This window comes from Varanus komodoensis, unplaced genomic scaffold (assembly GCF_004798865.1).
Source record: "Varanus komodoensis strain SLA01 unplaced genomic scaffold, ASM479886v1 scaffold11, whole genome shotgun sequence".
Lineage (NCBI taxonomy): Eukaryota > Metazoa > Chordata > Lepidosauria > Squamata > Varanidae > Varanus > Varanus komodoensis.
Genome location: NW_025335317.1, coordinates 31,490,563 through 31,516,340, shown reverse-complemented (window position 1 = coordinate 31,516,340; position 25,778 = coordinate 31,490,563). Strand labels below are relative to the sequence as shown.

The following is a 25,778-nucleotide window of genomic DNA, read 5'->3' as shown; positions in this document are numbered from 1 at the left end:
CAATTATTAAATGACTGTGCACATGCATGAACAAATGCTGTCTGCTTATATGTTTGTATGTAAAGTTTTTATAGAAAGAACAATATTGCAGTAACATGCAATACAGTCTTTGTAAACTGCCCAGCAAGCTTTAGCGATTGGGTGGTATAGAAATGTGATAAATGAATATTTCTGGAGACAATTGGCTGCCAATTTCTGTGAAAGCTCTCAAAGCCTTACAGAAGGGGCAGTTAGCCCCTGCTGATGAGAATGTGAGTTTAGAATGGAAGCTCAAGCTACACAGTGCTCAGCTGCTGGCGTGTGGCTCCTACCTGGGACTTGCCACAGCCAGCATTTCCAATCACAAAAACGGAATGACGGACTTGGAGTAACTCCTCTAGCTGTACTACTTTCAGCACAAAACTCTCCTCGGGCTGTAGCCTGAGCTCAATAATGGACTGTTTGATGATCTGAGAAGACAAGAAATGTATTAAAGCCAGCAACACTGAAATCAGTCTGTTTGCAGTCTGTGGCAATTTTGCATGCATTCATCCACAAATCCATTCCATACTATTTTCATATTGATCTCCAAATTGATTTTAACCTACATACATTTTTGTATTTAAAAAAGCATTTTGAGTATCTTTTTGCCCAGAATACACATTGCTAGACATAATTTCTCTCTAAGTATGCATTTATAACCATTTTACCTTAAAACACGCATTGTGCATATAATGCATACACTGTGAAAGCTGGAGCAACACAGCACCCAAAAACTGCATTTTGGTGTTCATGTTAGCCCAGTCAGGTTGGTTTGCTTAAAAATCTGACCTGAAACAAATGCTCAGGCATCCTAGTGAAACCCAGCCCTAGATCTGACGTGAGGAGCATCTGCTTAGGGGACACTTCCCTTGCTGTCATGGCCAGCAAAGCCCTGCAGCCAAGCTGTGCCACAGCTGAAAGGTTATTGCTTGGATAGGCTCCCTCTGACAGAAGAAAGCTTTGTAAGCAGGGCCACCATGACACCAAGATGTCCCCCTGAAGGCACAGGGATAAAAAGAGGGACAGAGATGTAATGCTCCAATTATACTACCGCAGAATGGCACTTCCTGGCTCTCCCGGGGCCATTGCTCCAGCCAACAGGAACAGATTTACCTTTTCAAAATTGAGATCACGCTTCCTTGGGACATCGAGTGCTGGGAAAAGGTCTCCAATGAGTCCCATGAAAACAGGCAAATCATCAGTCACGATTTTGGGAATGTTAAAGTCTCGCAACGCTCTCATGAGCACCTGGTCTTCAGCCCGGCCGGGATCTCCTCTCTTCAGTGAACCAGCCACCACCAGCACAGACTTGATAGCTCTCAAACCCCAGTCATAGTGATCCTGCCAGATGTAACTCCATTTATTTGTTTCATTTAATTTCATACATTACATAGCCATGGAATATAAAGATTACAAATCTTTTGAATTTCTATACAAATTAAACATCATAAAACATACTATTGTAATATCACATAAAGCCATCCACATGCAACCTATAATCATATACATGTGCACACACAATTTTTAAATCAATAAAAATAAGAAATCCCTGAACCAATTGAAAGACCCGTCATATACTGTCAAATGTCTTAGTCTAGCACTTAAAGGCGATATTGCTGGCACCAGGTGGGCCCACTGGGGAGGTCATTCCATGATGAGAGGCACCCCTATGAAGGCCTTCTTCCTTGCTGCCACCCCCAAGCCTCTGTCAGGAGAAGGCTTCAGGTGATGAATGGGTATGAATGGGTTCAGGCAGTATTACAAGCCATGAAGGGCATTATTTGAAGCAAAAGAAGCACAACACCCATTTTCAAAGGGTAAGAAAAATGCTAGTGCCTCCAGGCAGTGGGTGCATTAGTATGGTTATCCTCTGTTACCAAAGACTCTAATGGCAGCTTTGTGTCCTTCCACAAACCACAAAACTTTAGAGAGCTTTTGCCTATGCAAGAGGGCTTTTGAGACGAACGTTGCCAAGCAGCAGTCGTGGTGAGCTTCGTGTTCCCGCTCTCTGCACCTGTACATTCCTGCTAAGCTTCTCTATCAGGAGCGGATCAAACAGCAAGAACACAGCATTGTGTCTTGGAATGGAATATGACTTTCAAAACAAACTCTTGATTGTGGGATGGGCCTGTGGAAATGTGTTTAATTACCTGTTTTGAAAGCAGCTCCTTACACAGGGTATAGAGAGTGATAAACTTCCTAGCCAGAAGCCTGGCTTCAATGAAACCTTCAGCAACCAGCATGATTTCACAGATCAGCTCAAAATCGGGAACAACCATTGCACATGGCCTAAAAAACAAGAAAGATATTTAGTATCGGGAGGGATTACACTGCTGAAACAACAGCTGGCCATTTCATTTGGCTGCAGTGAACATTCATTGCAAATGTCAGATGCAATTACATTTCAAATGCTCATCTTAAAAGCCTCAGAATGAATTCATTTCCCATTTACACTTGATCACATCCTGCTTTCATTGTTTTACATGTCATATAATTTGACCCAAATGCTCTTACGTTGGCAATGCATGAAAGCCATTGGTATTATTGCATTTCATGCAAAAGATAATGTGTATCATTCAACTGAAAGGTGGAATACAGAACTTCATAATAACTAGATAAATTTATTATTTGTTTTGATACGTTTATATTGCCTTTCAGGGTCATATGCTAACATTTGCCCTTTGTCAGGCCTTCTAAGCTCATTCATGCTGTCCTTTACTGGCCCCATATTGTCCTAGAGGTAGATTTCTTTTTGAATTAAAGAAATTACATTTTGATCCTTTCCCCTACATTACCTCATGAACACGTTAGTTTATTCATTATCTTGACCATCTTTATCAGTTCATTTCCCTGAAAAGTGCCTGAATGTTAGTACCTGAACAAGGCTTTCAAGTTTTCTGGCAGCTCAGTACGACCTGCATAGCCAGGATTCATGGTAATAAACATTCCAACAGTTGGTATGAGAGAGATCATTTCTCCAAGGAAATTGAATGTCTTCTTTTTGGCTCGAATTGCATCTTGAACACATTTGACCTAAACAAAGAAAAGAAGTCTTTATTCACATGAAGTCTGCAATAATAAAGTAGAGCACTGGGCAGGGTCCAGCCAGCCACAGGATTTTTCAGAGTCCTGGTGCTGACCTTGCAACCTGCCGTGTGGTTGGAGATGGGACTCTGAGCTCAGGGCACCTTTCCCTCCAAGTCAGAGCAGACAAAACTGTGCCTGCTGCCTCTCTGTGGCTGGAGAAAGGGTTTGGTGGGCATTCCAGGGAGCAGGGAGTGGAGAAGATCAGTGCAAAACTTGTGTGGGTTATCCTGGTGGTGTGCCAACCTTGTGTTCTGAGGCATGACAGACAGCTAAAATCAGCTACCTGAGCATTTTGCAAGGTAACAAGAATGTGCAGGCAGCTGTCACCTCTTTGCTCCTTCTGCCCTGCGTAAGATGCCCATAGTCCTCTAAATTCAGAGGGATTGGACTGAGCCCTAAGAGTATTTTAATGAAAATCTATAGAGAGTATTCTTTTATTTGCCATTTTCAGCAAATGAAGCAGAAGATACGTTAGATGGGTAGTAAGGCGGGAAATAACTGGCCACTCAAGTTCACACATCCAGTTCATAGGAAACACTACATTAAGCCATGGCCAATTAATACTCCAAAGAGGCAGCAGGAGCTTTTTGCAAAAACTTTCATAAACTGTAAAGCACTCCTTTCTTTCAACTGGTTTTAGATGGCTTGGTTTCCGCTTTCAGAACAAGGACAGAAGCACTCCCTTAGTCTGAATTGGCTTTGCAGTACTGGCACGCTGCTAAATCTGGCTGGTTTCAGATCAATTGTGTTTTTACAAAGCCAGCTGAGATGAAGTCAGTGCTTTTCTACCCTTGCTTTGAATGGGTTCATAATATTGCCAGAGAGCCAGGCTCATTGGCTATATGGCAGCAATTTCTGATCACTGACACCAGGGAAGGCTTTGTACAAGGGTGATTATAGAGAGGGCTGGGTGCTGGGTAGTGCAGGACTCACCCTCCTCAACATTCAGACTTTTAAACAGCCCTCACTGGTGACAACGGAAGCTTTAAAAATAACCCTGTGTTGCTACGTAGCAGTGCTGCTGCTGAAATGGGGGTGGGTGCAGAGGGTGGCCGGCCACGGGGCAGGGAGGCAACAAGCGTCGCTCCAACACTGCGCTTTTAACCCTCCAAAAACTTGCCCCTCCCCCACGACAGTCAGGGGTTGAGACATCTCCATTGACCGTACGCTGACAAATAGCACACTGTGAGTGAGAAGGTTGGGAGCCCTCCAGTGAAATTCAGCTCCCAGCCCTCCCAGGTTCTCCAAAAAGGTCCTGGTTGGGACTGTAGGGTTGGATCAGCAGATCTCCAAGGAAGCGGGTGTAGGCTTCCACAAACTGATGCTAGGGAGGAGGTTGGGCCTGATCCCCATGTCTTCTTGGAGGTCCCCATGTCATTGCCCATACTGGTGTGTGTGTGTGTGTGTGGGGCAGGGCAGGGCAGGGGGTTCTCCAACCCTCCAGAGCAGATTTCCAGAGGCTCAGGCAGGGAGAATTGAGATCAATCAGCTCCTTCTGTTTGCAGGAACATTCTATAAGCAGAATTCCACTTACAGGATCTCTAGGTCTAGCCAAGTCTTGCCAAGAGATTGTATTAATCCTAGCAGCAAAATGACAGGCATTTCCCTACAATGACACACTGGAAACATTTTGAAACTCTCCCTTGTTGGCTTAAAAATAGCAGTGCACATCTAAAGAGCCCCTTACCTGTACAGCAATTACAGACAGGACTTCCACTGAAATACGATTGAATTCATCAAAACATCCCCATGCACCTGTCTGGGCCAGCCCTTTATAGATATTTCCACAGGACTAAAAAAGAAAAGCAGAGCCAAATATACAGAAGGAGACTACTTCACCAATTAATTATAATCACCTGTTTATATAGCCTAAGACATGATCCACAGAAAGGCACGCTGTAGTGTGGAAACTGATGGGGAAAAACAAGGAACTGTTCTAAGGAATGTGCAGCCTATTCTTTTCTAGATTGTTTGGAATGTCACAATAACAGGTTTAGTTAGGGTTGCAAAGTGAAAAAAATGGATATTTGTTTGTGGTTCTTTAGAGATGGCCTTGGCCTATTCCATGAAGCTGTAATATCCCTAAAAAGGGATACAATGTAGAATTACCCATTAGAGAATACAAAACACTAGGAAAGCTGAGTGTACTTGAAATGTAGGTCTAATGATTTGCCCTCTCATTTACCAATTCCCTCACACAAATTACCCTTTCATCCTGCATTGTTTACATGTGTTTGGAGAATATGGATCTGCAAACTGTGTTTACTGGGCTAATGTGCAGTTAACCTGATTTCCTAACATAGTGCTTTAAGTTGTTTAAAAAGTCCCAGTTCTCAAATGAGGCATGCTTTTTATACAAGCAAGTTCCCAGTGGAGAAACACAAAACACAGCCAGACTTCAAAAGAGAGCATCAGTGCAACTTTGTGCAGGACAGACTGACAGCTGAAAAGAACAGACTTTTTCCAAACGGAGTTGTTTTCCCAGCAGCTGGAGCAGAAGATGAAGGCTGTTCTACTCCAGTTTTGTATGAGAGGAAGTGACAGGAGGCAGCTCACTTGCTGTCTGTCTGTGCAGCAATGCCCACATCGGTGATCACACAACTATGAGAAGAAATGTTTGCTCAGTATGCGGAATCAGTACTTATACCCATAGTGCAATGAAAGGTTGCAAGGGTAGCCCCTGGCAATATCCTATATTTACAGTTTTGCCAAAAAGCGCATAGTATTTGGGTTGTGGAAAATGTAAAAATGCTGTGATTGTTGCCAGAAGCTTTAAAACAGTGCTTTGTCAGGATGGAAAAGGCACTGGGATTTAGGTGTGTGCTCATAATTCACCAGTTTTTACAAGCTTCTGGTCTCTGCTGTAATGTTCCCTGATGATATGTCCTCCTCTGAAATACCCCATGTGATTTCCTTGTTTTTGGATAAAATTCCCCCTAAAAAATACTGGACCAGTTTGTCTACCCAGTCCCTCATTCCCAAGAAACACTGGTTCAGCAAGGTAATCCTGAGTTTACCTGCAGTCTTTTCCCCAGAGGGGAAGTTGCTAGAAACAGACAGAGGGGCTTTTCCTGATACGTCCTCCTCCTCATCTCATCTTACCAAGAATGAGAGGACAGTCTTTAGAAGGCTAGCCCAGTATTCACATACAGTACAGTGAAGAAATAAGAAAAGCCATATCTCATAATTTACAATCTAACATATCCACTAGGAGACAACATATGGAGGAAATGAAAGCTTGGCTTAAAATGGGGCAACATTTCCTATCAAGCTCTTAAAATATGAGAAAGAAGTCACGGCAAAGGGTGTTATTTTAAAGAAGAATTTTACTAGCTTTCCATGTGGCCTGGAATTAGCAGGGCTGTACTGATTTCCATGTTGAATGTAATTATGACCTTTCCTTCTTTTTGCTGGCTCACTTAACAGGAAACTCAAAGGGAACAGGCTGAACTTCTGCTTGGATTTGATAAAGAGTGCTTGGACCAACAATTCTCCCACCTTCTCAAAGACCTGTTTGGTTGACAACAGAAAGCCCTCTAGGCCTATCCCTGCTCTAGTTATGACCCAGCACGGCCCAGGAAAGGAGGCCATTGGACACCTGGGAGAAGCCCCCAGATCTGTCAGGAACAGGAGCTGCTGTTTCTCAGTAAGTTCCTGGCACGGGCAGAGTGCTGGAAGGCATTCTGGTGGAAGAAACAGGTGCTCAGCTGCTCTGACCCATTTTGTTATGTTCACTGGTCAGATCTTTACCTTGTAGTCCATTTGTTCAGAGCAATTGAAGACATACACCATGATCCCTACTGCTCTGCCCAAGTCTTTGGTGGTCTCAGTCTTCCCTGTGCCAGCCGGACCTGCAGGGGCTCCTCCCATTATCAAGTGCAGGGACTGTGTCAGGGTGATATAGCACCTGCGAAACACAAAGACATTAGGCCCGTAATCATATGCTCGGAGTGCCCTTCTTGGGCTGGGCTGAAAGCTATCAGAACAAAGTAGCTCCTACCGGTCAGTGAGTGGTGTGATCACCAGCCGTGGAGTGTTGCCAAGATACTCGTAGGAATACTGGAGCTGAGCATCACAGATATTGGCATAGCAGTGCTTCTTCTCTTCATCCCATCGGTGCCTCAGCTGGGACTGCCACGTGAAAGCCTGGGAGCTTTCCACCTGCCATTCAAGTGCAAAACCATCCACTTCACACTGCAGAATAAATCCACTCCTTTGATCTGTATGGGTAGTTTGGATGTAGGGCAGGGATGCAGAACCTTAGGCCTGAGTCCAAATGTGTCCCTCCTGGAGTTCCCATCAGGCCCTTCAGGGGTCTTGATGACCATGTCTCTTCCTCCAGCTCCACTTCTTTTCCCAAACTAACCATCATTTGATGGTTTCTTGGATACCAACAGCAAAACAGGGCATCCCTATCCTTCCCCCCAACAGCCCCAACTCCCTCCAAATCAGCTCTAGAGAGTTAGGGGGGGAACTAGATTCCAATCCAGGGAGAGTTCAGGGGAGCCATGTTGCAAAGCCACTCTACTGCTGATGCCTTGAGGACCAATAAGGCAGGGCAGGCTTACAGGTCATGGCCGTGGATCATGGTAAATTACCATGATGGGTTACCCTTAAGGGCCAAGCAGTCACAATGAGCCCAGCAGATGATCAGGCTCATTGTGGTTGCTTCCCTCCCCACCTCTTGTCCTCTCATTTTTCCAGGCAGTGTGACCACAATAAGTGAAAAGGCTTGATCATCACAACTGGCTTCAGACAGCACAACAAGCAACTGTTTGTTTGATTTTTTAAAATTGTTGGTAGCTTGTTCTGTCATGCAAGCCCAGTCATACAAACATTTCATTTCAGATTAGAACTATCACAACACCCCGCAACTTGCACATCTCTTCAAGACTCCATTGGCTGGAATTATTTAAACAACTGGGAATGATAAGAATATGGGGGAAATTACTGCAGAACAATTGTATGCTCTCTGCTGACCCACTATGAGTCATTCCATTCTATAGTCTGCTTAGGCTACTTAACCCTTTTACTTCTTTCATGATGGGCTTGGTTTTGCCGTGCTTTCCTCCACCTCAAGCAAAATGTTTGAAGTACAGAGGAATTAATGCAGCCATTTTGCCATGAGAAACCAACGTGAGATGATTCCCAGAGAATATTTGCTTATAAGTGCCAGTTAGCAAAAGGAGATTACACCATATTGAGCACATAGTATACCTTTGCTGTAATCATCTTGGCAATGACATCTCTGGCATGGACATCAATGGTACAGATTGTCATAATCTTCATTCTGTCTCCTGGGCTCAAGTTCCCAATGAGCAGAGTAATTAATGTGTTTAACTGGTTAATCTAGGAAAAGAAAGAAAGAAAGAAAGAAAGAAAGAAAGAAAGAAAGAAAGAAAGGAAGGGGGGTCATGGAAGGGTTTTTGGCTCTCCAAAAGCATGAGAGCCTGGGTATTGCTTTACACACATGCATGCATGCAAACAAGGGAGGGCGTGGCAGGAAATCCCACTTGGTGACCTGGTTGAGGCCTCCTTATGCAATGCACAATAAAAACAAAAATGCTCTCCTGCCATTAAATAAGAAGAACTTGCCATTTTTTGAAGAACTTGCCATTAAATAAACCAGCTGTTTGAGCACGGACAGGTAAAATGAGAAGGGACTGCTGCACACCTGCTTTTTATTGTAATCTTTGATTGCATTTTCATAGCCTTCCTCCAGTCGTGAAAAGGCAATGCCAACCTCTGTTGTCCACCAAATCTGGGTACACGTTAAGGCAATCTGCAGCAACAGACAAATAATTCTATGAAATGCTGATGCTGGGAAATGCCTGAGCAACCCCTAGATATTTTACCTTGGCCTTCGGATGCACAGTTAAGGAGATGTGAGCGATTAGACTTTGTCTAGGCTTAAGTCTACAAAAGTGCAGAATGGCCTTTTTGGCCGCATTTGCTCCATATTGGAATGGAGATTTGGTTCTCTTCTCTTTGCATTTCACATGTTAAATGACATTTCCATCATAAATCTGGCCTTTTTCCTTACCTGTGCTGGGTAATCAAAGAGCCACTGCTCTCTTGGCTTTTCTTCGTAAGTCACTACAGCTTCTGAAATTTCCTTGCGTAAGGTGCTCTGCATTCTCTCGAGCACTCGATTTAACCAAACCTCCACCTAAGTGAGACATTTTCAAATTAAGGTCTTATCATAACCTCCCTTAACTTAAAAACTGTCTTCCAGATCTGTAATACACTAAGATTTCGTTCAGGCAGGGCTGTGAAATTAGGGACTGGAAATAAACCGGCCAGCCTTGTGGAATCGAGAGTCTGCAAGGCAGCAGTGACCAAGCAGTCAGGACGAGGCATTTCCACAGCCTGGATTCTGTTTCCCAGTTGAAGAGGTTCAGCAGAGTCATAGCCCAAATCTCCCCACAGTCATGAAGCTGAATGGATAGCCTTCAAGTAATCTGTATTTCTCTCAGTCTCATTTCCTCACAAGATGAAATGGGATAATGCTTATATATATCAGCCTGAAATAGCTGGTGCCTTCAGGTGCAATTCTATGTACGTTTCAGACAGGAAGCTAGCTCACGTCTCCAGACATGGCTGGGGCATGAGGGGAGTCTTTTTTCTGTCTAGACATACACTGGATTGCACTTCTAATGATCTTTTCAATAACATGCTTTATAATCTGAGCCTCTTAGTTTAAAAGCCAATTAAACTTTAAGTGTTTTAAGTTGATTTTTTTAAATGCTGTAATATTTTCATATGCATTGTTTTGTGAATTGCCCAGAGAACTTGTGCAATGAGGTGGCTAATATAAATACAATACATAGAGAAATGAAAATAGATTACTTGTTTACTGATTTTTCTTGTCAAATGGTTGGGCTCTGTGGTGTCTTAGGAAATGGAAACCTTGCTTGTGTCTTGCTGGAGAGGCAAACCACTCCGGGCGCCACTTTTGGGAAGGACCAGAGCAGGGGCAGGCAAGCACGGCTACAACTCCCATAATCCCCAGCCAGCATGGTTAATAGGAACTGTAGCCCGGACCTATCTGGAGGACACAAGACTGGGGAAGGCTACTGTGGTGTGAGAAATCTAGTGGTACGTGCAGAGGGATGAGCAGCGGGGCATGCCACGAGGCGGACCTTTCCCCTCGGTAATCATGTGCATCCATCCACAGGATCCATGTGGCATTTAACGGCCTATCCAGCTCACCTGTCCTGAACAGTCACACTCCTTGTCAAAGTCAACATACTCGTCTTCTTTGCTGTACATTCCCAGGCCAATCTTCAGAGGCTTCTCTTTGGCGTCCAGTTTGAATTTCAGCTTGGCCATGCTATCAAATAACTTGGACAAGTGGCGGGACACCTTCAGGAGGAAGAATGCGGTATTAGGGCTCACAGAATAGGGATGTAGGGGTTGGTGTGGGGAGGGGAGATGAGGGGAGACTGTGACTGAGGAGAATATGGCCAATTTGGGCATGGAACAACCTGACCTGAGCATGAGGAACCTCAGGCCAGGGTGTCAAATCGGGACCTCTTCTGGTGACTGCTTGGCCCTCCAGGGATTCCCAGATGGCCATGGCCCCTTCCCCTTAACTATTGGCAGTTTGTGTGGTTTTTCTCCCATTTTAAAAGGTAAAAATGCCACTTGAGGTCTGCAACTAAGCTATGATAGATAGGCTGGTATAATTTTGGGGCCTACTTACCAGTAGCATAGAAGCCCATTTCAGAAAAATGTAGCCTCTGAAATTGTGTTTGGCTCTGGGGCTGAAATGGCAGACCACTTCCAAACCCCTGGTTCATTCAGCCTGGTATTTCTGCCTCTGGGTGGCAAGATCCCTTGCAAGATCTCAGGCAGAGAAGGGTGTTTCCCATCACCTGCCACTTGAGATCTTTAAAACAACCAGAGTTATAAAAGGTTGGCCCAGGGACCAAAGCATGTTCAGTGACTGTGAAGCATGTGCTGCATCTGTGTCCACTCCCTCAACTGCTGCCCAAGCCTCAGGACAGTTTCACTTAATTGGTGACTTTTGCCTTGGATCCCTTCTCGGGTAAAAGAGGGGCTTTCAAAAGCAGGAATAAAAAAGTGGTCTAGGATTGAAATTGCCAAGCATTACTACAATAATTTTAATAAAGTTGAAGTGTTTCACCCAAGCATATCCTACCTCAACAGGGTCATTGCCATTGGACAAAATATCCAGCAGGTCAGCAGAGGACACAAAGTAAAATCTGGGGAAAGCCAGTCTCTTGGTTTCCAGGTATTCCGCCAAAGCCTTTTCACAGAGTGCCAGGCTAACATGCAAGAGGAAGAGACAGTGGAAGCAGTGCTGTATTTGCTCTATAAAAGTACTGCTATTATTGTCATTACTTTATTTGCACTGACGTACTCAATACTTCAATGAGTAATATAATTCCCTGCCCGAGAGAATGAATCCTTCATTCTGGCCATAGGAAAGGGAAAGAGAAGCAGGGGGCAAAGTTAAGAAAGGATGAATCCTGGATTATGGCATGGCATGCTTAGATTTTGTTTTATTATTATTATATTACTTTTTACAAGGTTCTCCTCTTCTCCATTAAATCCTGCACCATGAGGTGGCTCAGGCTGAGACTCCATGACTGGCCCAAAGGCACTTGGTGAACTTCATGGCTAGGTGGGGATTAAAACCCAGATCTCCTGAGTCCCAGTCCAATGGAGACTGCACACTTACAAGGAGATGAAGGTAAGGGATCAAGCCAGGCACTTTGTTTAGTCATTTTAATTTACATGTCCCATCTTTTTTCCTTCTGAGGAGCTCCAGGTGGCTTACATAATTCTCCTCCTCCTCTCAATCTTATCCTCACAACAACAGCCCTGTGAGGTAGGTTGGGCCAAGAATCTGTAACTGGCCCAAAGTGACCCGGTTACTTCCATGGCTAAGTAGGGACTAGAATGTGGAACTTTCAAATCCCCAGTCCTGTACTCTTAATCACTACACTACACTGGCTCAGGAACATAATAAAATAATATAATGAGTATAATATGTGTAATGAATCAACACTGCACTGGAATGTCATGAAATAAAAATTATGTTGGGCTTTTTGGAGACCACAGGTGAGTTCAGGCATGCAGGGTCATCATTCATTAAGTGTACCAACTTCAAATTGTGATTTCCACACATAATTGAGCCACTGTAGATTACCAGAAAGAACCTTCACATATGTTGATGCCAACTCAGCATCATCTCTTTGGAAGGAAACAGTTCACATGTTTGGCTGACATACATCAAGTGCTGAATAAATGGAGAATGAAATGATCAAGAAGACATGCGCAGGTATGTATGTAAACAGCCCCATAGTAGGGTTGAGTATGTCTAAAACTAAAAGAAAATGGTTCCGCATGCTATTCCTCCAAGTACTGCTGTGCCTTAGATGTCTTATCAAGAGTAGTGATAACACTCGGTACTGAAGCTACGCTCTGTATGTGGGCTGCTATTAGCCCTGTTCCCCTGCTTCTTTCATCTTCAGCCTTTGGTTGACATCTCAGCAAAGACAAGAGCTGGACTAATGATTAAATGGATTTTCACACTGGTCACTGAAAGCTTCTCCTTCCTAAATACCAAGAAGTTGAAATGCACCTCAACAAACTGAAACAACAAAGCTTTCTTCAATCACTGAAACAACAGAACCTCTGAGCAACTTTTTCTACTAATAAGCAATTCACACTTCTGTCATGGCAGCATTAGACTGGGAAGGGGCATCTTCCTGACCTTTGCTGCAAGGCCTCCAGCTTGTCATAAAGACCTGGTTTATTTGTTGCTTCAACCACATTAGGGGTTTTGACTGCATCAGCCATTAATGCCTGTTAAGAGAAGAAAGTGGTTTTGTCAGCCACTCAGGGATTATTCTTTCTGCAGTTGGTGATTATGCAAAAAGAACAGCTTGCTCACTTTAAAATCCTTGTCGATGGAATCAAAACGCTTAGAGTCCTCTGGAAGCTGGTTACGAATGTCTTCAGAACCAATGAAAATGCTCTCCAGGTGGCTCCAGGTTCTCTGAACTTCAAACCAGATGGAAATCACAGAGTCAGCAGTAGATAACTTCTGTTGCCAGCTGGAGACTTCCTGAAGAAAGTGTGCTAAATACTTAGAAGTCATCAGAGTTTGAAGCTGCACTTGATTTTCTTCAAGGGTCTCCACTAATACTTCGTCAGATTTGAGCAACATGGTTCCAGTCCTGTGGTGAGGCTCATGTTCAAACTGCATTGTTGACCAGGTGCTATCAAGAGCCTTTAACACCTACAAATAATAATGATTTTAAAAAATTAAACAATAGTCAAAAAATCTTTCAATCCTGCGGTCTTTAAAATGAATAGCTGGCAAATGCCAGCTCTACATATGATGCTGCTGTATCTTTCACCCACCCTTAGCTTGCTTGGTTTAGAATGCCAGGCCAGTGATGTTGACTCATGAGGAATAGTCTGGCAAAGACTGTTCCAGAGCTGTGGCAATGCCTTAGATTTATTTGATCTTATTCTGCATGTTTGTGTACTGCACATCAGCCGAACACGAGGCCAATAACCTGCCGCATTACCAAGGTTCTTGCTTCTGGAGGCTTTGAGGGATGAAGACCAGCTCCCTCCTGTGTGTCTTTTTTCTAGGATTTGTCTTTCTTTGCCTTTCTACAGGTCCCATTACACAACCACAAGGTGGTGCAACAGCACAGCAGAATGGAGAAAAGACACAAGCTTCTCACCCTGGTTCACTCCACCATATTCTGATAATACCATGTTTTGAAAGTACAGGAGAGGCCCTGGAGAATGACATTGTTGCATAAAGCCACCACAAACGACGGACTGAAGAATCATGAGCTCACAATAAATCCCTGTGAAGACAAACCCATACGGCAACCAGCAATAAAATAGCACTCATGCTATGTTGAGATGCAGAACTTTAAGAGTCTGAGAAGAACAAAAGGTTGTGCTTGCACTGTCATAAAGATACCACAATAGGCATGGGGTTTGCCTCTCAAGGAAGTTCCATAAGCAGGGTGCCACCACCAAAAAAGCCCTCTCCATGGACATTTCTCACCTCAACTTCAAGAGCAGGGGTACTCAGAGGAATGCCGCCACTGATGACCTCAACACACACAGGCAAGTTGATGTGCCGAGCTCTTTAGGGCTCTGAAGGCAAGTACCAACTGTGCACAGCAGTGGGCATCATGTGGTCCCAACACCTAACCCCATCAGTAGTCTAGCAGGCATCTACATTCAGTGAATCTTCAAAACAAACTGCTGCTAAGCATGGAAAATGCCAAGTACTTGCCTTGCACTTGCAGTTTGCTTGCCTACATCCCAAGAGAGGGAACAGATAAGAAGAGTAGGAAGGGAAGTGTCTGCATCCAATGAAAAAAGCTTTTAAATTGAAATACCTACGTCAGAAATGCACCTCCAAACATAGAAAGCTAAACACTATCTTCCCAAAGCTTTACAAGCGTAGGAAACACAGACATTCCACATTGTCATTTCAGACTGCACTTGACCCAAGAGCAAGGAAACTGATGGCACTTACAGTACCTTTTCCATCCCTGACTCTTTTACAGCCTTGTCTACAATACTGCGAACTTCATCCTCAAACTTGTGAAGATTCAGCTGAAGTAAGTCTGCCAGGGTTGTTTCATCAGACATGGTAAACTTCACCTGAAATGGGAAGAAATGTTGAAAGGGCAGCTGCACCAGGACATGCTCCCCCTCCATTTCTCAGTGCAATTCTACATGAACAAAGCTCCAGTGAGCTCGACGGCCCTTCCCGTTAAGAACTGCTGCCTTAGACATGGTCTAGAAGCAGCAGTTTAATGATGTGCCAAGACGGCAGTCATAGAAATTCACCTGCTTATGCACATTTTTTAAAAAATTAAAACTTCTATGGTAACAGTTGAATAATATTTCTACAGTGCTTTCACCTGCACTTTTCCCTGTCAAAAGGGGGCAAGTGTCAGAGTTTCCTTCCCTACCACACTTGCCAGCCTTTGCTAGTTACAGATCAGGCTTGAGATGAGAACGTACAGAGAAAAAGATTGTTCTGGACTAAGAAATAAAATGTATCACTTAGAAGACCATTATATACTGCTGCGGGCAGGTCAAAGGAAAGTGAAATCTAACTGAGATGTCACTAGCACAAGAAACCTCCAGGTGGGTGAGTGGGTGGGGAGCAAATGCCAGAAATAAACAGACACTGGCTGCAGCCTGCATGGGTTACCTGGGTGGCCTGCATGAGTTCTTTCCAATGCCTGTCCCGGATAGCTGGATTCTGGAGCTCGCTCACAGCTCGGAGAGAAGTGATCATATTTTTAACTGTGTTATCCAGTCCTACAAAAGCATCCCAAGGTCTCATTTCCTTGTCCAAACCTCTCACATCCTTAGCAAATTTCTTGCAATCAAGATCCATCTGCTCAACATTAATCTCCTTCCACTTGGTTGTCTTCCAGTCATTAATGCTTTCATTTACCTGAATTAGAAAACACTAAGGTTATTCTTATCTTGTATTCTGAGAGCAAAGGGGCTTTTCGACACAAGGCTGTTAATTTGCCACTTTTGGTTTTGTTGTAGAATTGAGATCCAAGCATTACATGAAGAGCATTTCTTCTCTTGCTTTTCTGCTATATAACCTCTAGGTGAAACTGTAGTTAAAGTGGAATACAGCAAATATGCAGGGAGGAAATGTACTTATTATCAATTTTTCCTAAAAATTACAACTTCAAAGTCTTACCAAGACAATCATATCCCAGAGCTCCTTGAGTAATCGAACCTCCTTATGGCATGCCTTCAGCTGTTTGTAATCTGGGACAGATACCTCAAATAAGCTTGCAGATTTAGATAGGGCTTCCATCTCTTTTTCCATATTAGTGATCATTTTTTGTTGCTGGAAACACAAAAAAGGAAAGGGGATAACTAATATTTCATGCAGCTCAATGCAGATGTTATGCTGGTGGGGAATTAGCCATCCTTCTACTTCTTCTGCATGGATTAGTATAGTATGTGGAAATGCCAACATACAAAGGGCAAATGCATAGGATTGCCCTCGAGCAAGGTGTGCAGTAATGTCCTTCTAGAGACTGAACCTCCAAGCTGCCCTGCAAGTTAGATTAGCTTCTGCTCTACTGAAGTTTCCTGGAGGGCACATGTCCTAAATCTCATTAGTTTCTGCTCTACTGAAGTTTCCTGGAGGGTGCCTACCCTAAAACTCATTGGTGGCCACATACCCATGTAACCCTATGAACAGAAATCACCGAACCCAAACACCTTGGCAGGTTTGGGAAAGTGCTGTCTTCCATGGCAATAAAAGTGCACCTATTATGTTATAGCAAGTAACTCCTGGGGCATTGCTTCTATAGACTTCACTGTCTCTTACCTTATTTAGGGATTTATATGGATCTGGATCAGCAAAAGTGAAGGGGGCATCGACTCGGAATTTTTCTCTGAACTCATGCTGTTTAATCTGGGGGGGTGGAAGAAAAAATGAGGACCACATTTAAGCAGAACCATGGAGCATTACCTAGATGATGCTATAATGCAAGTTGAGGGCATCTGTGGGTCACAAGTCTCTAAAACTTTCACAATGTGGGACAGGTTGTAGGGTAAGCTGGGAACTGACTAGTAAAGCATTTAGTTGGTAAGAACAGCAGCAATCTTCCTCCTCTTCCTCCTCGAATCTATTACTTTCCATAGCATCATGGTGCATGCTGACATTCTTCAGGAATTGGAACATGCTGCCACATCAAAACTGTGGGTAGCAGGTAGCTGTTCCTTGAATGGCTTCAGCTTACAGCTCCCGCTGAATGTTTGGTTTGTATTATAACCCTTAATTCTCTTGTGGAGCTCAGCATCCACAACTCTGCTGAACTGCAAAAGGTACCTCAAACTGCTGGCATTTCCTTCGGATGATAGTAACTTCATTTGCTTGCAGAGGAGCCACATTCTGCTTGACTTGGAAAGACAACTTTTTGGTATTGTTCCACTGCTCTGGCAATTCCTAAAAACAAGCAAGATGAGAACTTTAAAAACATGTTGCTTATAAAACTGTGAGAGATCATTGTACAGTGAAAGGAACAGTCAAAGAATAGTACAGACAAAAAAGAAGGAATGTCAAGGAACCAAGCAGAAAAATGGCTGGATGCAGACATGCGTTTACAAGTTTGTTTTCATCAAGGTCTGCCTCTGTCTGTGTTTGCACATTTCTCAACTTTGCTAACCATCAGGTGTTTGAAAATAAGGAAAAGTGCCTGTATAGTGCTGAATTCATATCACACAAGCACCATCCTACCCAGAGATCAGGCATAGCCTCAGAATGTACTGGTCTTTCCTAAATCACTGGCCCAGTTGTGGCATAAGAGTCCAAGACTGTTGTGAGTGAGCAAGACTGGTGAGTGACAACAGCTGGTACACACTGCCTGCCCCTGCTGTGGGGGGAGTGGCCTAGCAATCTAGTGATGCTTCATCTGTGAGCTGTTTCGTGTGACACACAAACCAAGGACTTTAGCTTGTCTTTCCTATGCCAAGCCAGAGAAATCACAGTGGCCGGATTGTTTCTTGCATCAACATCAATCTGAGTGCCTTATAAAAACACATGATACTTATGACCACTCATCTTCTACAAACAGAATAAAGTTATTTAATTCCAATAGAAAAAACCCTAATTAAAAACCATCACTATCCAAATATTCCCAGAGGAAAGCAGTCAATAACTTACATGCAACTGCATATGGATCTCTTCAGGCATTTCTTCCCCATAGAGTTTTAGCAACTCAATAGTTTGCTTTAGGGGCTCAAACATGTTGTCAGTAGCTGCTTGTCTGTCTTTGACCCTCATCAAGTGTCCCATCACTTCCACGAGCCCATCATAGTCACCTTCCTTCACTGGTTTCGTTAAGCCTGCATTGGCTTCTTTCATAAAAGTGGCAAGACCCTGAAGGCTGTAAAGAAAACAAGTTTCATTTGGGCGGAACCTGGCCTACTTCACTAGCGAAAGAGTCGGAAAGACATATTAGTCTGCTGCAGCAAAAACAGCAGGAGTGCCTTGGGGTACCTCCAAGAATAACACACTTATGGGAGGAGAGGAGTTTTCGTGGACTATGATGGCCCTTTCTGGTAATGGAAGGCAGGAACATCCTGTGAGATGAGTGACTTCCTCCATCCACTTTGCAGAATTTCCAAAGCCTTCTGCAATTCCCACTGGGGGTTCTCTCTCAGTTTCGGAGGGTCCCCCAGATGAGAAATAATCTTAGTTACCGTCAACAGAAACTTTACACGCTTACACAGTGTACTTGGCCCAAGAGAAAGGAGAGGGCTGTATTCTAACTGAGAGCCAGTGTGGTACTGTGGTTAGACTGGGGGCCTAGAAGATTCAGGTTCTGATCCCCACTCACCCTTGAAGCTCACTGGGTACTTTGGACCAGGCACTCATTCCTGGCCCAATCTGCTTCTCAAAGTAATTGGCCTGAGGATAAAATGGAGCAACAGAAGTTGCCTTGGGTTCCATGCAAGAGGAAAAAAGGAGGGATATAAAAGCAATGCAGTAATCACGTAATAAATGATAAGTAACTGTTCGAATGGAGGCAAAGGGTAGAATTTAGTAGATGAAAACCTAGAATGTTGCAGGTGCAAAGGTCACCTTTTCCTATGAATAGAGAACCCTCACAGGTACATCTGAACACATTTTGTGCAGTGGTGAAAAAAACCAGTGGAAAGGAATCTAAGTTTTGGTGCAGTTGGAAATAGAACGTTCATCTTTTTATTGTTTTCCATTAGAGAAATTCAGGAAGTGGCTCACATATTGGAGCTGCATCAGATTGTTGTGCAGTTGAAATATTTGGAATAAACCCTGAGTTCTTTTCTCAGGAGGAGGCCATCACATGATACAGGGTCTGTACAAGCAGAGCTCATGTTCTTGTAACTGAGCAGAAGAGGGCAATGCTTATTTGTCGAGGGCCAGTTCTCTCAGCAAGACCATGCGGGGGCAGTATAGGTAGGGTAAGTGGGTAAGGCCAGCGTTGAAGGTGAACAGGCTCACATTTTTTTATTTTTGATCTCTTTCGTGTTCTTTTGCTATTGCTAGAGATCCTTCTATATCCCTGCTAATATAGAGCACTCCACTTCTTCTCCCCAAACAGGAGGTTGCCTGGGGAGGGACAGATAATTCTTGCCATTTCCAGAGGGCTTTTGGAATAAGGGTAAGCATCACAGGTACCCCGGGACTACAAGTGTCCACAAGTAATACAGTACACGTCCATGAATGCCCCCTTAAACTCTCTCTCTCTCTCTCTCTCTCTCTCTCTCTCTCTCTCTCTCTCTCTCTCTCTCTCTCTCTCTCTCTCTCTCTCTCTCAGTGGGGGAAGGGTGAAAACTGATTGAGCACTTTCAATGTTCCAGAAGCTGGAAATCCTGTCTTGTCAACACTGGTGTAGGGGGGCCAGTGCTGAAAGAAATATTTTTGGTATTATATTTCTAGCTCATCATTCTTTTCTAGCTCATTAATTTCTTTAAGTTTCATGCTGAAGCTTGTTCCAACTCAAGCATCTAACTGAATTCAAGCTTTGTCCTTTTTCACATGAAAATCTGTGCGTATTTTCCCCAAAAATATTTTATGAAATACATGCATTCTTCTCCCACTGATTAAAGTGTCTGTGTGCATGTTTCAATACTATCCATGCTTCCATGTGCATTTCCAATGTACACCTACTGCCAAACACATTTTTTGGTCCACATATCGTACTGAAAGATCAGAATTATATCCAATTCCACAAGTACAAACTGGCAGAAAGATGTGAGTGGGGCTGGAGTGGTTCCTGACCCTGGATGCTTATTCATTTTAACTATGCTTGAATAGAGCTTAAATACACACAGAGATTCTTCCAAGGTTTGTATGTTACACACTGGATAGGTGGGAATGGGGAGGAAGGGGGTGCTTAGGGATTGCCAAGACAATTCCCCATCCTACCTGGTGGTGACATGGTCAATGAGGTGCTGCTTGAACATTAGGCTCCAGCGCTTGATGGTGTTCAGGAGTGCTTGCTTGAAGGGACGACAGTCACTTTGCAGCCAACCATTAAACACTTTGGTGTTCTCAAACTTGGATACTTCTTCATAGAGTTTTTCGTAAGTGTCAATCTAGAAGGCCACAAAATTTGTAGGACCAAGAGGCTGTAGAGCTAGTGAAGCAGAATTCTTATATACATGAGTCATCAGGAGGAGCTGGAACACGTGGCCTGTCCCTTCTAAGATAGGCCAGCTAACCAATCTGAACATGAACCCCTCCCCTGACGGAAAATGCAAATATGTATCAGTGTGTCCAGTGTGGGATCGTGCCATTTGCATGGTGGCTTCTCAGTACCTCCAGGGAGATGGCCAGAGGCTTTCCTAGGGGCATGGCACACACTCCTGGTTGTGCTTTACATCACCACAAGAGGAAAACCTGCTTGTTTCTTTGCCTTCTCTGCTGATGCACTCCTGCATATGAGAACTCCAAGCTGTTCTGCCAGCTTTGATAAAACATTTTACACATGCCTTTAAAAGCAATGTTGATTTCCTGCCATACTGTGTGTGTTGTGTATGGCTCTTCCTAAAGAGGGACAGAAGGCAGAAGGCAAGCTGTACTCCAGCTTGGGCCCTGAAGACCTCTCAGCTTCAGTCTGCCTCCAGGTGAAATGAGCTTCAGGTTTCTAAGCTGTGGTTGTCATTTCTCTCTGGCTGGCTTTCTGCATTTGTTTTGCATTTCTAATATCTGTAAGGCAACTGTTTAATGTTATTCCGCTTTCAACTGTATTCCCTTTAATGTTGTTTGTTTTCTTATGTAAGCTGCTTGGGGAAACATTTATTTTGAAAAGCAGCCTAACTTTGGAGTTATAAAATAAAAGTATTCCATTCAGATTTTCCAAATTCATTCCACAGAGACTAATTTAACTTAATTCTCTTAGCTTCAAGGGGCTAATGGGAGGTCTCTGTTCTCATGCAAATGCAACTGCTTGGCTTGCAGAAGATCCCGGGCCTTGCCCTGGTACCTCCAGTTATGGTTAGGGAAGGAACCCTGGAGAGCTGCAGCAAGGAAGCATCAACCATGCTGGGCCGGGTGGACTCCTGCTCTGACTCATGAACAGCATACATTTTTCCAGGCGACCAAGCAACAAGGATCAGTTATTTAGGGTTCTATCAGAGAAACACAGGAGAGTCCAAAATGTAAAATAAACCTCTGCCAAGAAGGTCAGAATGTGTAAAGATAAGCCTGAAGCCAGATGTTTTGACACAAGAACTGTAGGTTAAAGATAACTATGTACAAAATGGAACATAATGTTTCCAGCTATTATGTTTTTCTACATCTAATCATTGCAACTGCTAAACATCTAAATGTGCCATGCCTGATGACTGTGGCAGCTGGTCTCTGCTGGAGATAGGCTCACTCTCTACTGTTGGTGTGCACCTACAATAAAGAGGTTGTTTTAATATATAAACTTGCTTGCTGGTGTTGCCTGTCTCTCCCACGGTCAGACAACGAACAAGAGGGGCTTCTTTCTCTTTTTGCCCTCAACACTCAGTATAAGGCCACTTGCTCTGCTTCAACCCTGATTATGTAAAAATGCCTGAAGGACAGGGTGCAGGCATTATTGAGGGAAGGTGGGGTCTAAAATTAAGGGAGTAAGAAAGAGGTGCGGAGGAACGAGCAAGAAGGAAGCCGCTGCAATGTATGAGAGGTCCTGGGTTATAGGGGACATAATATGTGGCACAGCTGTGGCATAGGTTCCAGAAAGCTCTATTCAGGGTTGGGACAAAGCTCAGCAGAATCTGCCCCTCTCGCATGAACAGACTTGCCCTTGCACTCAGCTCGGTCTTGGAAAGGGAGCTGAGCTGAGAGGAAGTCCGTGAACACTCACAGAACGCAGGCTGCACAACTGGAAACCTTCTTCTGCGTCAGATGCAGCAGCACATGCAAAGGCTGCTGCACATGGGAGGGGAAAGGGCCCTGCTTGTGCAGCGCATGGGGCAATGCTCCTGGTGAGGGCCCTGCGGATGCTGGCATGCTAACCAGACAACTGGACCAGGCAAGGCTGTGCCAAAGCAGACCGGAGTCCAGGGAACCTGATGGATCCCCAACTGCAAGGTATTCCTTACACATCCCTGGCTATCCTGTGTGCTTTATCTTGAAAACAGGGCCTTGAAAAACTGGGGCGGAGCCTCCCAACATTAGGATGAAACACACAGGCACTCCAAATCTCACCTGCAGCTGAAATTGCTCCAGGGTGGGTGCGACATGAGGCAAGTATTCCTCTGCATGAGATTCCAGTTCTTCGGGTGTTAGGGCATGACCAAAGGTGAGGAAGCGCTGCATGAATTCTTGTGGATCATCCATCCAGAGGTACGAGTATTTCTCAAAAGAATCCTCATATTCTTCACCTTGCTTCATAGCACTGATGACAAGGTTTGAAACCTCTTCTCGCATCTCTATCAAGTCTCCTGTATCTTCTAGGTCCGACTGTGAGCATCAGGAGATATCCTCAGCATTATGGAAATACACAGATGGCAGAGGCGGTATCACTACCCTGGTCACTGTGGCAAACATTACGCTGGGCAAAATGTGAACATATTTGCACAGACCAAAGTTACATGTGCTGTTCTTCCTGCCACAATACATTGACCAATGGACAGGGTAAAGTTAGCCTGCTAGCACACAAACAGCACAGAGGATGCAATCCTATGTCCCATGCCCTCCATGCACGTAAGTCTCCAACCTCAGAGGCTTAATCTGAGGCAGTAATCAGGGGCAGTAATCCCTGTCACTCCCACACCTCTTCAGCCAGGCTGTTTTCTCTGGATGGCTGCTTTCAGCTGTCTGGATTTAGTGCTAGGGATGGAGAGGTGTACACCAACCTCAGGGGCAACAGATGGAGTTTGTTCCATGGGGGTGAGAGAGGGGTGAGGTACAGGCTTGGGTTTTGGATTCCAAGTTCCATGGTTGCAGGACCTTGAAGCTGGGACATCAAATAATTCTATCCTCCCAGACATATCTGGAGGTCATAGGATTACACTGTAACTGAATCCCATGCCCTTCATCATTTAAAGATGGGCACCCACCAACTACTGTGGGCACCACCACAAAATGCCTAACTAGTGGATCACTGTTTCGGAACTTGCCCATCTATAGTTCTTAGGCAGCATTTTGTTCAGCAAAAACCTTTATGTCTGCTGGATACGCAGCATCTCTTTAATAAGGGATTGAATAATTCAGGTAATGGTTGGTGGTGCAATATAACTGCTGCTTTTAAACTTATGTTCTGGCAAAGTCTAATAGCTGCTTCCTTTGAGGGGGAGGTTATTAAACAGATAAATGTTGTACTGGAACAGCCTTTAATATTTACTGATGTACTCGCTCTGTAAAAATATTTACCTGATTTATGAAAATTAACAAATGGAAGGGGAAATAAATAAAACACTCACTGTGATCATTCATAATACAATGGATTAAGGATCTTATAATGTTTCATATATGAACAGGTGGCATATAGACAACAACTTCAAAGAGATACTTATCTGGATCTATGGACTTACTTTTGTCAATACATGTAATCACTAAAATATTGCATGCATTTCATGCAAATCCACATATGTAAAATCAGAACATTTTAAAAACAAAGTATTTTGAGTTCCTGCAGGTACCATTTTGGGGACAGCTTCATCACTAGAGGTGCCTATGGGCACTATTTAAAGGGGACCCAGAAATGAGAATAGTCATCATTATATCCTGTAACCTTGAACCGTATGTTCTAGAACACAAATGACTTCCTTAGTATCCTGGGAAACTGAACCTTTTCCATCCCCACATATTAAACTTCTAATCTTTGTGTCTGCAACTGAGCCTAAAATATGTGGAAATCCATTGATTAAAAAAATAATCCCAAGAGGATATTTGCTCTGACCGAATTGGTGTTATATTTCTCCCTGATGAGAAGATCCACCTGGTATCAAATGCAGAACTGTAGACGCATGCTACAAAAGACAGTCTACCAATTTATCTACCAACAATAGTTTCCTTTATTTCACAGCAGTACCCCCATTAGCCTCCGAAAGTATAGAATGGCAAGAACTTCTACATGGGCCAGCTAGGAAGTCAGACATGAGCATGGCAAGTATCTGGGGGAAGCTCCAAATTCTTGGCATACCAACACACATGTTCCCATGCTTTTATTTTCACCACAGGAGGAGAAACTTTCAGGAATTTTCCTGTTAACAGAAGTTATTCAGCAGTGACCTTCAAAATAACTATACGGGGACTTGTGGGCAATGCTTAAAGTTCTTTACAAAATATATTTTAACCACTCTTCCAAGGCATCATCACAAACATTCACAGTTCAGATGCAGGGGGATGCACAGAAAGGTAAATGAAAGCAAATGTTTACATTCCCTGCTGCCTAGACATTGTGTGGTCGCATACTTAGACTAGGACGAACCTTATAGCTGGGCTTCCGCTTTGCCAGTCGTGGTATAAACTTAGCTGTGTCATAGATATCATTCATCAGGTTTTCTACCAATTCCAAAAAACCTTGATCTGCTCCAACTTCTAGTGACGGACGGTACCTTAATTCATCTTTATATAGCTCCAGGCGTACTTCAAATAAAGGGGCTACCCCAGCCTAAAACAGATTGGTGCATTCTTTATTAGACTGTGTTCATTACCCTTCTATGCATAGCACCATTTCTCTCCTTCCATCAACTTGCTGCGTCTTCAATCCTATTGTTATGGCCACTGCCTTAAGCCTTTTACTATACAAAAGGGAGCTTGCACTGGCTGACAGCATATTAATGCAACTACTTTATTCACTTTTTTTGGGGGGCGGGGGGGATAAACAGACAGGCTATCCGGGCCCCTGCCCTGCATGTTCCTGGATGGTGTAGGAATTATCTAAATTGTTCACTGCCTTTCCTTCCTCTGTTGTTAGAATCCCTCCAGTCTTCCATCATAAAATTCTCTTACAACATTCTATAAAAATCAGCAGAATAAACTGGCAAGCACCTAAGGCACGAGAGGAGTGAAATGACAGATCCACTGCCCCTTTTATAGTTTGCACCTGCAAGTGAGAGGGCAGACTTGGCATTCCCCTCTCCAGTAGTTTGTTTTTAAACTTTTCTCTCCCACTGGTTTCAGTCAGAGGGAAAATGCCTATGTCCATGGCTGACAAAAGGCAATAGATATGACCCAAGGGCTGTATGGGGAAACAGAAGGCCTTTGTGTCCAGCAAATTCAAAGCAGCTGCCAAAACACCCTATTTCAGGGCCAGCTGAACCCAGTAGGGCCACCACCAAAAGTAGTTTATACCTACAGAGAAGTCCATGGGCATAACTGGAACCTCTTGGGTGGATGCACCCCTCATACCAACAAAGGAAATTAGAATTACTCTATTGGTTTATTAAGAAAATATGATTGTCTTTACATATCTTGCTTAATTTATTCTGATGGAAAAATCGGTTTCCAGTTCACAGAGTTCAGATTTATTAAATTTTAAAAGAAGTAGCCAGAAGATGATGACAAAACTCTGGCTCACAGCACTACACCCATATTTGTGTTTCACATTCTCTTTCTTTCCCCAGAACATCACCAACTTACATCAGCTGCCATGTTGTTGAGTAGAAACTGCAGTGATTTGCGGATAAAC

At 43.7% G+C, this 25,778-nt stretch overlaps 1 protein-coding gene across 1 annotated transcript in view; it reads right to left on the bottom strand.

The window, feature by feature from the left end:
- Positions 1–24,683, bottom strand: part of DNAH17 (dynein axonemal heavy chain 17) — an 84,052-nt gene extending 59,369 nt beyond the window's left edge. Inside the window, exons 1-23 of the mRNA XM_044420095.1 lie at positions 24,576–24,683; positions 22,349–22,603; positions 20,078–20,247; positions 17,831–18,053; positions 16,997–17,113; positions 16,493–16,579; positions 15,851–16,003; positions 15,341–15,589; positions 14,659–14,781; positions 13,034–13,381; positions 12,854–12,945; positions 11,273–11,399; positions 10,321–10,473; positions 9,152–9,277; positions 8,783–8,890; positions 8,326–8,457; positions 7,109–7,269; positions 6,859–7,015; positions 4,796–4,900; positions 2,897–3,054; positions 2,172–2,310; positions 1,135–1,362; positions 312–449 (exon numbers count right to left, since the gene is read on the bottom strand). Of these exons, the coding sequence (XP_044276030.1) occupies positions 312–449; positions 1,135–1,362; positions 2,172–2,310; positions 2,897–3,054; positions 4,796–4,900; positions 6,859–7,015; positions 7,109–7,269; positions 8,326–8,457; positions 8,783–8,890; positions 9,152–9,277; positions 10,321–10,473; positions 11,273–11,399; positions 12,854–12,945; positions 13,034–13,381; positions 14,659–14,781; positions 15,341–15,589; positions 15,851–16,003; positions 16,493–16,579; positions 16,997–17,113; positions 17,831–18,053; positions 20,078–20,247; positions 22,349–22,603; positions 24,576–24,641 (3,615 nt within the window). The 5' untranslated portion in view covers positions 24,642–24,683. The remainder of the gene's footprint in view (positions 1–311; positions 450–1,134; positions 1,363–2,171; positions 2,311–2,896; positions 3,055–4,795; positions 4,901–6,858; positions 7,016–7,108; positions 7,270–8,325; positions 8,458–8,782; positions 8,891–9,151; positions 9,278–10,320; positions 10,474–11,272; positions 11,400–12,853; positions 12,946–13,033; positions 13,382–14,658; positions 14,782–15,340; positions 15,590–15,850; positions 16,004–16,492; positions 16,580–16,996; positions 17,114–17,830; positions 18,054–20,077; positions 20,248–22,348; positions 22,604–24,575) is intronic.
- Between the last annotated feature and the right edge of the window lie 1,095 nt (positions 24,684–25,778).